At 42.4% G+C, this 12,198-nt stretch overlaps 2 protein-coding genes across 6 annotated transcripts in view; both read right to left on the bottom strand.

Annotated features, from left to right (window-relative positions):
• Positions 1-1,447, bottom strand: part of tdrkh (tudor and KH domain containing) — a 33,136-nt gene extending 31,689 nt beyond the window's left edge. For 2 of the 4 annotated variants that reach the window (XM_034075150.2, XM_034075147.2), the window contains exon 1: positions 1,395-1,447. The gene's annotated coding sequence lies outside the window, so the exon portion shown is untranslated. The remainder of the gene's footprint in view (positions 1-1,394) is intronic. The other 2 variants (XM_034075146.2, XM_034075149.2) reach the window with 2 other exon arrangements.
• Positions 1,448-2,115: 668 nt separating this feature from the next.
• tmem94 (transmembrane protein 94) overlaps positions 2,116-12,198 on the bottom strand; it is a 47,072-nt gene continuing 36,989 nt past the window's right edge. For both annotated transcript variants that reach the window (XM_034112579.1, XM_034112580.1), the window contains 10 exons: positions 9,128-9,236; positions 8,743-8,932; positions 8,583-8,660; positions 8,397-8,482; positions 8,227-8,308; positions 7,318-7,484; positions 7,122-7,216; positions 6,925-7,018; positions 5,400-5,570; positions 2,116-4,495 (listed from right to left, as the gene is read on the bottom strand). In XM_034112579.1, coding sequence (XP_033968470.1) covers positions 4,423-4,495; positions 5,400-5,570; positions 6,925-7,018; positions 7,122-7,216; positions 7,318-7,484; positions 8,227-8,308; positions 8,397-8,482; positions 8,583-8,660; positions 8,743-8,932; positions 9,128-9,236 — 1,145 coding nt within the window. In that variant the 3' untranslated portion in view covers positions 2,116-4,422. The remainder of the gene's footprint in view (positions 4,496-5,399; positions 5,571-6,924; positions 7,019-7,121; positions 7,217-7,317; positions 7,485-8,226; positions 8,309-8,396; positions 8,483-8,582; positions 8,661-8,742; positions 8,933-9,127; positions 9,237-12,198) is intronic.

Here is a 12,198-nt window from a genome sequence, read left to right as displayed (position 1 = left end):
TTTTCCGTGCTTGTTATGCGCTCAAAGTTATCCCCCGCCAGGGTCTCTGCAGCAACGAGGCGTTTATTAAATTGATTCACCGTCTCGCGGAGCGCGTCCACCGAGCTCTGCAAAGGTTTGACAGACTCCTGGATTAACTCAGACATGTCTTTCCGGAGCGAGGCCCGTTGCTTCTCCAGTTCAGAAACCAGCTGGCTCATTGAAAAGGTGTCCGGTGTGTCGCTAGCGCCGGAGCTAGCTGCCGCCATTTTAGCTACAGGAGTTGCACCGCCATGAGCAGCAGGGCAGTTCGGCGTATTGCTCGCTTTAGATTTAGAACCACTCATTTCACGACTGACTTGAAGTTATAACTGTAATCCGTCACTTTCCCGAATGAATTGTGGTATTTACACAGATATATTAAAGTTGAAGTGCAACCGGGAGACCTCCTCCGTGCGACTTTCTCCTACAACATCACTACCGGAAGTCCAGGTCCTACATTCTTAAGTAAAAGTGCAGAAGTGTTATTAAGAGAAAATCTACATAAAGAATAAAAAGTTAAAGTAATAATTCTGAAGATAAATAGCCTCCATTTGTGATGCATTATTAGATGGTTAATATGGTTGCATCAAGTAGCATGTTATCAGATGAGAAGTCAGAATACCTGTATTCGTCCCACAGAGGGGACATACATTTACATTGTTACAGCAAAGGTGAAGATGGAGACAACATCAAATAAAACACTATTAGAACGGCCCGGGCATGCACATACTATTTTCAATTTACAAGAAACAAACGTAATACATTTCTAATGTACACGTTGCACAACAGTGGTGTCGTAGTAAAACTTTATAAAGTAGCATTACATGGAAATATTTAAGTAAAGTATTTGGTAGAGTCAATGTATTTGTAACTTTCCACAAGTGAATAACAAAGGCCACATGTGCTAACGGTTGTGCTGTGTTTCCAAGCTCTTCCGTACAGTTCTAAACAGACACATGAGCACGAGCCAAGCATCTCGAGTTTGGCATCACGGCTCGACATGAAGGAAGCATCATACGCAACGTGCACAACAGTCTGGATAACCTTGGCTTCTTCAACGCTTTAAGCCATTTTATCGTGGAACACTGCTTTTGTCATCACACTGCCGCAAGCCAATACAACCTTAATCTTCACATGGGCAGAATGTATTTTTTCTTTATTCACGAGCTGCCAAAATGACCGCAAACACACTCTCCCCTCTGATGTAGCAAGCTAACACTAGCTAGCTTCCACCTTACACTGCAGGCAAGCAAATGCTAACCAAACGCCCTTAGCACGCTTACATAACCTGACAACACATCATTTGATATTTTCAATGTCTAACCTTATTGAAAATGAACAGTAAGAACGTGTAAATAATGAATGACACTTACGTACACACCGAGCCTCTCACTTTAAAATCGACCTGTCGGCAACGTCTGTCAAGCTGGAGGAGGAAGCGGAAGTACAGCGGAAACTACATTTACATTTAGGGTTACAACTATTTGTAGAAGAAACACAAAAAGCGAGACAACAATATGAACGTTGCCAGGGAATCTGGCAACGTTCATATTGAAAAAGGTACGTGTATTTATTGATTAAACTTGACTAGAACTTAAATGGCGACTTTTACTTTGCAAGGTCGACCGGAAGTCTTCTTCTTTATTCTAGTCCCTTGACACTTGTGTCGTATGATGAACCATGCTCTTAAGTCACTTTTCTATACCGTCTCTGATATGATGCACTGCGCCCCTTTCTGATGTGCTGTTTTATGCTGAGTCATACATTCATAACAATTTCAAGATAATACCATTTCACATAATTGGGTTACAACCCCAATCAATCAATCAATCAATCAATCAATCAGGTGGGGTGGGCTCTTTGCCCTCGTCTCTTTTGTTTCTATGTTTGTGTCTCGAGAAGGTGGCTGAAACATGAATACAGATTTCTAGTCCACTCATCCAAAATGGTCTCTGCTACTGAGACTTATTCTTCTATAACATATAGAATTTTATATTCACCCAGTAGTATTTATTTGTCTTTCATTTCACCATCCTCTTTTTAATCAGTGTACTAAAATGTTGTGTGCAACAATATTTCGACAAAACAATCTCATAAAAGAGCATATTTATTAACACGACATAATCAATATACAATTACATTTCTCAAAATTCCTGAACATAGACACTTTAAAAAATACAAAATATACATTTATGTATCTTGTGAACTACTATATCATAGTCCATCACCCCCCCTCCACCCTGATCACCTGACAGAGGTTCAGCTCGTAGCATGTGCGTGAGGATGCAGCTGTACCAGAGGCGTGGTAACAGTACGTGTTACAAACAGAACAGTAGAACTACACAGTACACGTACATTGATCAAGACAGCATTCACCGGGTCTTATTCATGCAGCATAGTCCACAAGTATGTAACAAATAATAAAACCAGGAATATTGTCTTCAGTAGTTTCATGCTGACTTGTTGTCAAGTCATCACGAGTAGAACCGTAAAACCAGATTGTGCTTTTGCACTCAATGACTTGTACCGCTTCACATACACCCCACTTTAAATGTGGAACTTAAAAAAGCATTTGTATGAGTGGAACAGCTCAACACAGGCACAGGGATCACAAGGAGCAGAGGTTCAACAGAAGGTGTAAGGTCATGTTTGATGCCATCTTTACATTAAGAATACAAGTAACAACAATCAAGGCTGAACAACCAACATCCCTCAGGACATCCGTCAATTATTCTGTTCTATTTGATTGACTGCAGATGTGTTTGGGTTTGAGCGATAAAAGATTATAAAAGTGAAGTAAAAATTGTAACATAATATGAAAATGTGACGTGATTCCCACATTAATGAAATCAGTCAAAATAGACTAAGTTACAGTATATCATTTTATATCACAATATTGATATAAATATCAGGATATTATACATTTTCTGAAAAGTTGATTGGCTAATTCCTTCTTTAATGCTGTATCCAGCACTGACAAGAATGACTTGTTTAAGAGTGGCATTAAAGCATTGGATCTCTGGAGCAATGTGATACTTAGAAATGGCATCATCCAACTGAATACAGTAGCAACATTACACATCCTGTCTCTTTAAAATCATGACAGCACCACACAGAAGGCTGGTCTGATTGAAAAGGACCCCGAGTGATACAGATGTCTGCTGCTTCACATTACTGAACACAGGACATCAATGGAGACACTTCAAATATGATGTTCAGCAGTTCAAATATTAAATCTGGGGCAATAGATGAAGTCTCCTACCATTTCAAACAAACAGTGTCCTGAGCTCCTGTCTGTGGAGGTGTGGAGAAAGGCACCTGACTGATGTGAAGCACCTTTCACAGGACGAGGATGCATGTGAGCATCCCAGAATAAACAGGCTTGTTGATGCAGTCGTTGCTCACTGATCACAGATGACTGCACAGCCAGATGTGTGCGTTCAAAGCAGCATGCTGGCACACTCTTCACTTGATGACTTTACAGTATATATTCTAATGCAGGTGTGTGTAGAAAACAAGCCAATTCAATCTTTAATCTTCAGCCCTTATTGTGTTACAACAGACTAGGTTTAGCTCAGGAATTTGGTACCAACAAAGAACATTAGTTTAAAAGTGAATAAGAACAAAAGGGAGCGTTGACTGGCAGGCTATCAGGGCAGATCTCAATGTGGCTCGACAGGCGAATGGTTCAGAGCGCCCAACTCAGGTGAACAGACACCTCGTTACACAGAGTGTTCAGTATTCAATCATAAAAGCAGTATGAAAGAGATAATCATACAAATAAATAGTGTCAAATATATAAATGTGCCAAATAATGAAAGAGTTTCTTTGGGAGTCGTATTTGTTTCTTATAGACATGTTTTTTGTATCCATTTTATTTTTTATGAAATAATTTAAAATTGGATTATTCCATTTATATTGCTCAATGAAATGTGATGATCTATTATATAATGACAGATTCAGTTATTTCATAATGAACACTTTCGGGCTACACAGTTAAGTGTTTTCCTGTGATGTGTTTGGGACGGGGGGGCGACCATGCACACTTCTCCCAGAGATGGAGAACCCATGTGATAGTGAGAAAGCATCCACCTCTTCAGAAAACATTCATCATGCCGTTAAACCTAAACTAAAACCAGACAATACATATTTGCCTTTTTTTGGCTCTTTTTTTGGTTGAAATGAAAACGAGTCCTTTGGATTTCCCTGCCCTCATGGAGTTAAGCATTTGCGTCGGTGTGTAAAGCCCCCACTGTGGCATTTGGTTGATACCTGCTTCACTTCATGGTTCAGTGCTGTTGGCTGAAGTGTTCTGCAGTGTTTGCACCCTGCTTCCTCTGGTTTCCAGTACTAGATGGCTGCCAGTATCGCCACAGCAACCATTTCCTCTCAGGGAACGCGTCAGAACGGAGAGTTCATCCCCAGCTTAGTTTCAAACTGCAGCTTCTGTCTCTTCTGGTAGCGAACTCGCACTCTGAAGGGATAGAGGGACACATCAGAGCTGATGAATAAGACACAGTGGTAACTTCATAAATACATTTACTCAAGTACTGTACTTGAGTACCATTTTGAGGTACTTGTACTTTACTTGAATATTTCAATATTTGGTTACTTTGTACTTCTACTCTACTACAGTTCAGAGGTACATGGTGTACTTTTCCTCCACTACATGTATTTAATCCCTTTAGTTACTTCACCAGAGTAAATCCACCAGCTACCCTGCAGTCTACAAAGTCCTTCAGACTAGCTGCACCTTCACCAGCTACCCTGCAGTCTACAAAGTACTTCAGACTAGCTGCACCTTCACCAGCTACCCTGCAGTCTACAAAGTACTTCAGACTAGCTGCACCTTCACCAGCTACCCTGCAGTCTACAAAGTACTTCAGACTAGCTGCACCTCCACCAGCTACCCTGCAGTCTACAAAGTACTTCAGACTAGCTGCACCTCCACCAGCTTTGAGAACACTTTCATGATCAATCATTATAAAACATATATATATATTATTCTGAAATGGACCAATCTGCACTATCACTACTTTTACTTTTAGTTCTTTAAGTAGATTTGAAATCCAATACTTTTTGTACTTTTAATTGATTGACATTTTGAATGCAGGATCTTTACTTATAACAGAGTATTCCTACACTCTGGTACTTCTACTTTTACTTAAAAGTAAAGATCTGAGTACTTTGACAACCTGTTAAGACGGGAACATCATCTGCAGTAGATTCTGTACCACACAACACCGAGGAAAATGAAAGAAGGACTTGACTACTAAATGATCCAGACTGATCCCTGCTTGTTCCTGACGTGTTGCTTAAGAATCCCATATGCGTTCAAGTCATTCTATCATGTGTTCATCCTGTGTGTGATGTCGTACCGTATCTCGTGCAGCTTCACCACCTCGTTGACCACCACCACCAGCAGCGGGGACAGAGAGACCAGCAGCCAGGCCAGCAGGGGGATGTCCCCCAGGTCAAAGGTCCGGAGGCTGCCACGGTCACGCCACAACTGGTAATCCACCGTGGCCTGAACCAACTGACTGAGCAGACTGGAGGCAGAGGGAGGGAGAGGGAGTTAGCCCTGGACATTTAGCATGTCAGCAATATGTTTCTCCTGCGTATGGACGCGTGTGAACACCATTACCCATGCATGTCTCTTTGGGCACACGCAGTGTGTTGACGTATGATATTGCATTGAGTTGTAACAGTTATAAAATGGAACAGCATGCTGTGGTTTAGGGGGTTACAGAAGTACCATGTGTTTCTGTTTGTGGGTGAAGATCTGGAACAATTTGAGGGAGGAGCTAAAGGGATGTCCAAACATCAAACTATTTAAAAAGAGGTATAAAGACACAACTCTCACAAGGTACAGGGAGGACACTGCTAAACCATAACTGTTATGTTCTTGTTTTGTATTCAATTTAGGAATTTATGTTTATGAATTTGTGTATACATATGTGTATATATATATATTTATAAATATATAGAGACAATTCTCTTAACTTGCTTGTATATATTATATGAATGATTATATGAATTATTCAAGGTTAGGATATTCATTTATATTGTATGTTAACGTGTATTAAGATGTAAAAACAAAAGGGAGAAGGGGTCGGATTAAAGAAGTGTAAACTTCTCCCGACCCCTTCTCGGACGTGTACTTAGCTAAAGCTTTGTTGTTTATTGATATCAGACAATGATACTACAGATTATTCAATTATTATTTAAATATTTCGTTTAGTTATTGCATTCATTTGTATAGTACTGTATCATGTCTGTATCACCTTTTGTTTCATTTGTATTTTCTTTGGTTTTACACGCTCGAAAAAAAAAAAAAACTAAACAAGAACCTTCTAGAATCTAGAGCTTGCTTTTCTGATGCCAGTAAAGGTTGATGTGAAGACAAAAGTGAGATCTTTTGTCATCATCAGTTCAGATATATCCTTCTGCTTCACACAATGGCCTGCCTTTAGCAGAGAAACAGGGACCACATGGCAGTAGTCTTCCATTCAGTTATCTGGATGTAACTCCAGTTCTATGAGTACTTAGTGGCCTAGCATCGCCTGATACCTAAATGTGAACGTAAGAATGAAAATATAGTGAACCAGCGGATTATAATAAAGCAGGATACAGCTTAATGGCATACAATACACCCCTTCATGTTGAAGGTTGCTCACAGATGTAATCTGACACAGAACTACAAATAAAAACAGGTCTGTTTTTAAATCCATACATCAAGTATAACTCAGTCAGGGGAAGTACATGTTGTTGATGCAGCCCAGTAGCCTCTGAATCCTTGAAAGGGAAACCTCTAGGAAAGCAACAGATGAAGGACAGACAGGCAGGAAATAGATGTCGTGTGTACACATTTCAGACGGCATATCTCCACAGGTGATGACTTACACCACAGGTACAGTGAGACACCACCAGGTGTTGCTGAAGGGACTCTTCCTCCACAGAGGCTGCGAGCGGTGGACGTAGCTGAGGGAGATCACCACTGAGGATCAACCGAAAACACAAGAAAGGGCTTCAGGTAAATAACCGTACATGACTTTAACATCAGTATGCTGCTTTCACAAGTGATCCACTCGTGTACCTACCTGTGTGTAGGACGAGGAACCCTGCCATGACCTTCTGAGTGAGCAGCAGGCCGTTTGACAGCTCCCCGAACCACTGAGGAGCATCCACTGAAGAGCTGCAGCCACACACACACAGTCAATGTTCTGTTACCGTGACACCATGAAGTCACTGTCAGCAGGCCTCTGGAACACGTGAGCCTGAGGCTGCTTCTCCTACCTGGCTGCGAGGATGTGAAGGCAGGTGACGGTGGTGTTCTCAGCTAGGGTGGAGCTGCTGCAGCTACTACAGCAGAACTGCTGCAGGGTGAAGCCGAAGGCCACCAGGTAGGCACACACCGTCAGGCCGAACTTCAGCAGGAAGCAGCCGAGGAAGTAGTTCTGGGTCTGGTTGAAGAGGTTCAGAAGAGGAGCAGCTCACTCATAAGTCCAGTCTTCTGAACACTGTTGTATCTACCAGCTGTCTTTTATACTGATTACTGTCGTCTGAACAGCGGACATGTTGACTTGTCATAGCAGTAAAATCACACGTGTTACAGATCGAGGATCCATTAGCGTCTCAGTGAGCGGTGTTCATGCATCATCCTTCCACATCCACATCCACACAGCCATTACTCCTTCTACAGGATGTGCTTTCCTGCTGCGACGTCAACATGGAAACAGGTCTCACCAAAGGGCTCCCACAAATCAAGTTAACAACAATACTACCATTTTGTAAACATTATCACTACTTCATTGCTTTTTATAAGACGCCGCTATACAATCTAAAACAAAAGCTTTGCCATACATCAAGCTTTTAAGAATCTTAAGTACATTTAAGTTAATACTGGTGTACAGGCATTTTAAAAGCTATTTCTTTGCGCAGCATAATAAAGAACCTTTTAGAAAGCACTCTCGTAGCAGTGCAAAGATATCATAATCCTAATGTGTTTGGAATGCACGTAGACCTGTATGTACATTAAGATGCATCAAAGGGCCACCTGCTATTGACCAGCACTATTATGATAAGGTGTTTCTCTATGCACTTCGTACAGGAAGACACTGCTCAATGGTAGAAGGTATGTTTCTCAAAGCTGAAGCAGTAGTGATGGTCAGGAGACTGACCGGCGTCACTGACGTGTGCTCCTACCTTCCTGGGAATAGCATCTAAGTTCTTCCCTGTAGCCACCGTCATCACGGAGCTCTCTGGAGGCTTCCCCAGGAACGACACGCTGCCAACACAAACGAGTCGTAAGCATGAAATGGTGTATGGCACAGCAACATCAAAGCGTACAATGAGTGTGTAGGGTGTGGGCGTACCTCAGCAGCGGGCAGCTGAAGCAGGACATCCACAGGATGTCAGTGGTGTTCATGGGAGGAGGAAGCTGAGCCAGACACGCCAAGAACTGCAGGGAAACACATCATCATGTATGTAGTGAGCTGTATTTAAATGTCAAAATGTCGCCGAGTGCAGCGTAGATATCCAGATATGGAGTTCTCCCTCACCTGGAGGATGACGAGGCTGAGCTGACACTGGAGCAGGAAGAGGAAGCACTTGCGGATGCCGTAGGTTGTGTGTCGTGCCTGAGGCAGATGAAAGACAGGTTCATACATGCGCGTGACTCCTCTCTGACTCGGTCTCTCAGTGCATGTGAGCGTGTCTGACCTGCTCGATGAGCTTCACCATGCTGACGCTCTCTCCTTGGTGGAAGGTGACGGAGCAGCCCAGACTGTTGAGCTGCCCAGAGAGCCTCAGAGGAGACAGGCACTCAGCGTCTCTGTCGCTGAATCCCCCTGTGGCATATCCAAACGTCTCCCAGGAGCACTGCGAGGGGTACAGAGGGTCCAGAGCGATGCTGTGGAGGGGACATTCACGCATGGGACCATCAGGGTTTTACCTCTCTGCCCTGATGGGGCAATATAACCACATTCTTTTATTCAGCTTGCCTGAAAAAAACCCTCTCACCTAAATCTACTCAGTAACTGTGTTCACAGATCACAGAAGGGCGCTGGCAACATGTTGAAGGTGTACTTTAATGCTGTGTATTTACCTGAGGTTACTCTGGAGAAACAGCCGACTGTTGCGGAAATTGGCGGAGCTTCCCAGACAGCATGTGACCTCCCTGTTCTCCTGCATGATCTTCATCATCTCGCACATGGCTGTGAGGAGAAACCACGTGGGTCAATATGGATGTAAAGCAGAAACAAAGCGTATCCAGGGCAGAGGGAGTGATTCCGATCAGCTTTTCTTTACTTAGAAAAGGCCTTAATGCATTTCACATCTTGAGGGGCAGACGGAGACAACGGGAAAAGAGCACACCTTAATGTTATGTACAAAACAAAAGGGAATTGGTTCGTGTAACAGCTTGGTTGGAGCAATGCTGTCTGCAACTAAATGTCAGTAAAACTGTATGTATGTTCTTCACCAAAGCCAAGTCCAGATGTGTCTGTGTGCGGGGAGAGGCTACAGGTGGTCTCACAGTACAGTACCTGGGGGTCTTCATTGATTCAAGACTACATTTTAAGGCTCAGGTGAAAAAGGTCTGCAACAGCGTCAAATTCAGTGTGTCAAATGTGAGGTTTACCAGAGAGTGCATGTCAACAGAGTCTGATGTAGGTGCAGTCTATGGCTCTATCTCACATCACATACTGCTCAACAACCTGCTCACATGCCGCACAACCACTCTGACACCCCTGGAATCACACTTACATCTAGGGGTGTAACGGTTCACAGAAGTCACGGTGCGGTTCGTACCTCGGTTTGGGGGTCACGGTTCGGTACGACAAGAAAAAGCAAAAAAAAGTCCCAAATGCGTAATTCCAGGTTTGTTGTTATTTATTTTTGAACAGTAGTGCAAGTTTCAGTCTCAAAATAAGGAACTCTGACATTTTGAATAATTAACTGTATTAAACAGTTAAAAACAAACCACACACTCAGATGGCCAGATTATCTATAATGCCTGATGTCAAACTAAAAGGTTTCATCAAGCTGTAAAACTAAAAAGGATGTCTTGAAAATATTATTAAGTGTTTTAAGGGTGCATAGCAATTGAAATATATATGCCAAAAGCTTCCGTTATTTATTTTGGTCTCTCGGCTTTCATGTCTATTGGCTTAAACAGCGGGGATCAGCTGTTGAACGGCTGTTGTCTTTCGCCGGGCTCCGGTGATTGGCAGATCTGGGTGATGCCTTCTGATATGATTTAGCATGTTTGGCGTGTTACCATGGGCGTCGCAGCCATTATATGAGGGTGGGACAAGTCCCCCCCCACTTTTTCAAATGATTCGTTTAGACCCCCCCACTTCTACCATGTGGAAAGTCCGTGAATCGGTCTCTCCACTCGCCGCACTTTGTAGAGCGCTGTGTCAGTGCTTCACTATCAAATCCATTCCACTTGCTGATTGAGAGAATGCCCAAATCAATGAAACTCCGTACCATGTTTTCACTGCTGCTTTGCACCAAGGCAGATTGTCCCATAGCGCGCGCATGTTCAAGGACTGTTGTCATAGTTGGACAGCTCAGACCTGTTGTATGAAGCGATGCCGGTAGCGGAGGTAAGGCACACACAAGTGTTCAGGACATTGTTAATACAGCGAAAATCAAAGCTGACGATCTCTTGGTTTGATATGTTTTCTCCCCCAGACACCATGGACATAAGAACACTTCAAAGAAGAGGAAAGTAAGTCATCAGCTGGTAGCAGTTAATCAGTTAACAGTGATGGCGGCGGGGCGTCTCACTTCTGGAGAGGAGTTTCGTCTTTATGTCACGATAGAGAGATACTGAATAGTTTAGATGAGAAAAGGCATCGAAATGCCAGGTTACTGGTATTTATCACGTAAGCAGGGAACATGAATAACCGATCTCTTTGTGCTCATGTAAACACCATGATGTACTTTAGTGTGTTTTACTGGAGCCTCAGTTCGATAAGAGATTATTTAACTTCGGTACTCTCTCTCAAAATGGTAATGTGCATTATGTTTTAATTATACTTCTTATCATTCAGAAGCTGTTTGTGTGTGTTTATGTTTTACTGAGTGCTTACAGGCCATTTCCATCCCAGTATTCAGTTAACTGTTTATTTTCTGTGCACATTACAGACTAGCTAATATTCTACCTACTGCTTGGGACTTTGAGTCTTCAAAATGTCCAATGTCACAGACTGGGACTTACTTTAGAGTCAGTTGTATTTACATTCAGTATGACTTGTTATGATTCAATGTGAAAGAATATACTGCTCAATACATAATGATCACTTCACCAGCTCTCTTGACATCTAGGCGCTTGAGAGTGAGTCAGAGGCAGAACACAGGGACAGTGGAGAGAGGTCCGTTGCTGAGGTGAGTGATGAAAGGGAAATTACAGTTTAGAGTCATTGTGATGTGGACTCTCATCCAGAATGTTAAGGAAATCAGTGGGGATATTGAACAGGAAGCATTTCAGTCAAGGGGCATCATGTGACCAATATAGACAGAAGAGCAACATTTAAGTCAATGCTACCATTCCAGGTGAACTTAACATCTGTATGGAGTCAGATCAGTCTCAATATTAATACATGCTCACAGAAGGATTCACAAATGTATTTTGCGATTTATATATAAATGACTCTCCTCAACAATATCTCTCAACGCACTCACAAATATTTATTGTTGTATATAAATGTACAAAAAAATGGGCATTTAAACCGCTTTTTATTAATTCAAAGACGGCTCTGAATTAATAATCAAATATGTTTCCTTTCTTCACTACTGGATGAAATTACAAAATGTACCCATCATTTTCCTCATGCTAGTATAGCCACATAAAAGTATCAAACCACCTGTTAAAATGCACCAGAATACAGGAAATCTAGTTAAAAAAGTCCCCCCCACAGTCAGGATGCTTCCTACGCCCATGCTTGTTACCATTAGCATACCGCACCGCTGTCGAACAACGCCGACACACCGTCCTCTTCCGATCCACCACTCGCACACCATCGTTATTGTAGTCCACAGGGAACCCGACATGTTCCCACACAGATGATTTAAAAGAAGCAGGTGGGTTCTAGCTCCTGTGTGTTATCTGAAATCGCCTTACTAACTTTTCTTCTTCTTGTATTTTGTTCGTTTTGTTGTGTTTTCTTC

Source organism: Pseudochaenichthys georgianus, chromosome 23, assembly GCF_902827115.2.
Source record: "Pseudochaenichthys georgianus chromosome 23, fPseGeo1.2, whole genome shotgun sequence".
NCBI classification, from domain to species: domain Eukaryota; kingdom Metazoa; phylum Chordata; class Actinopteri; order Perciformes; family Channichthyidae; genus Pseudochaenichthys; species Pseudochaenichthys georgianus.
Note: the sequence above shows the minus strand (reverse complement) of the source record. Positions and strands in the feature narration are given on the sequence as shown.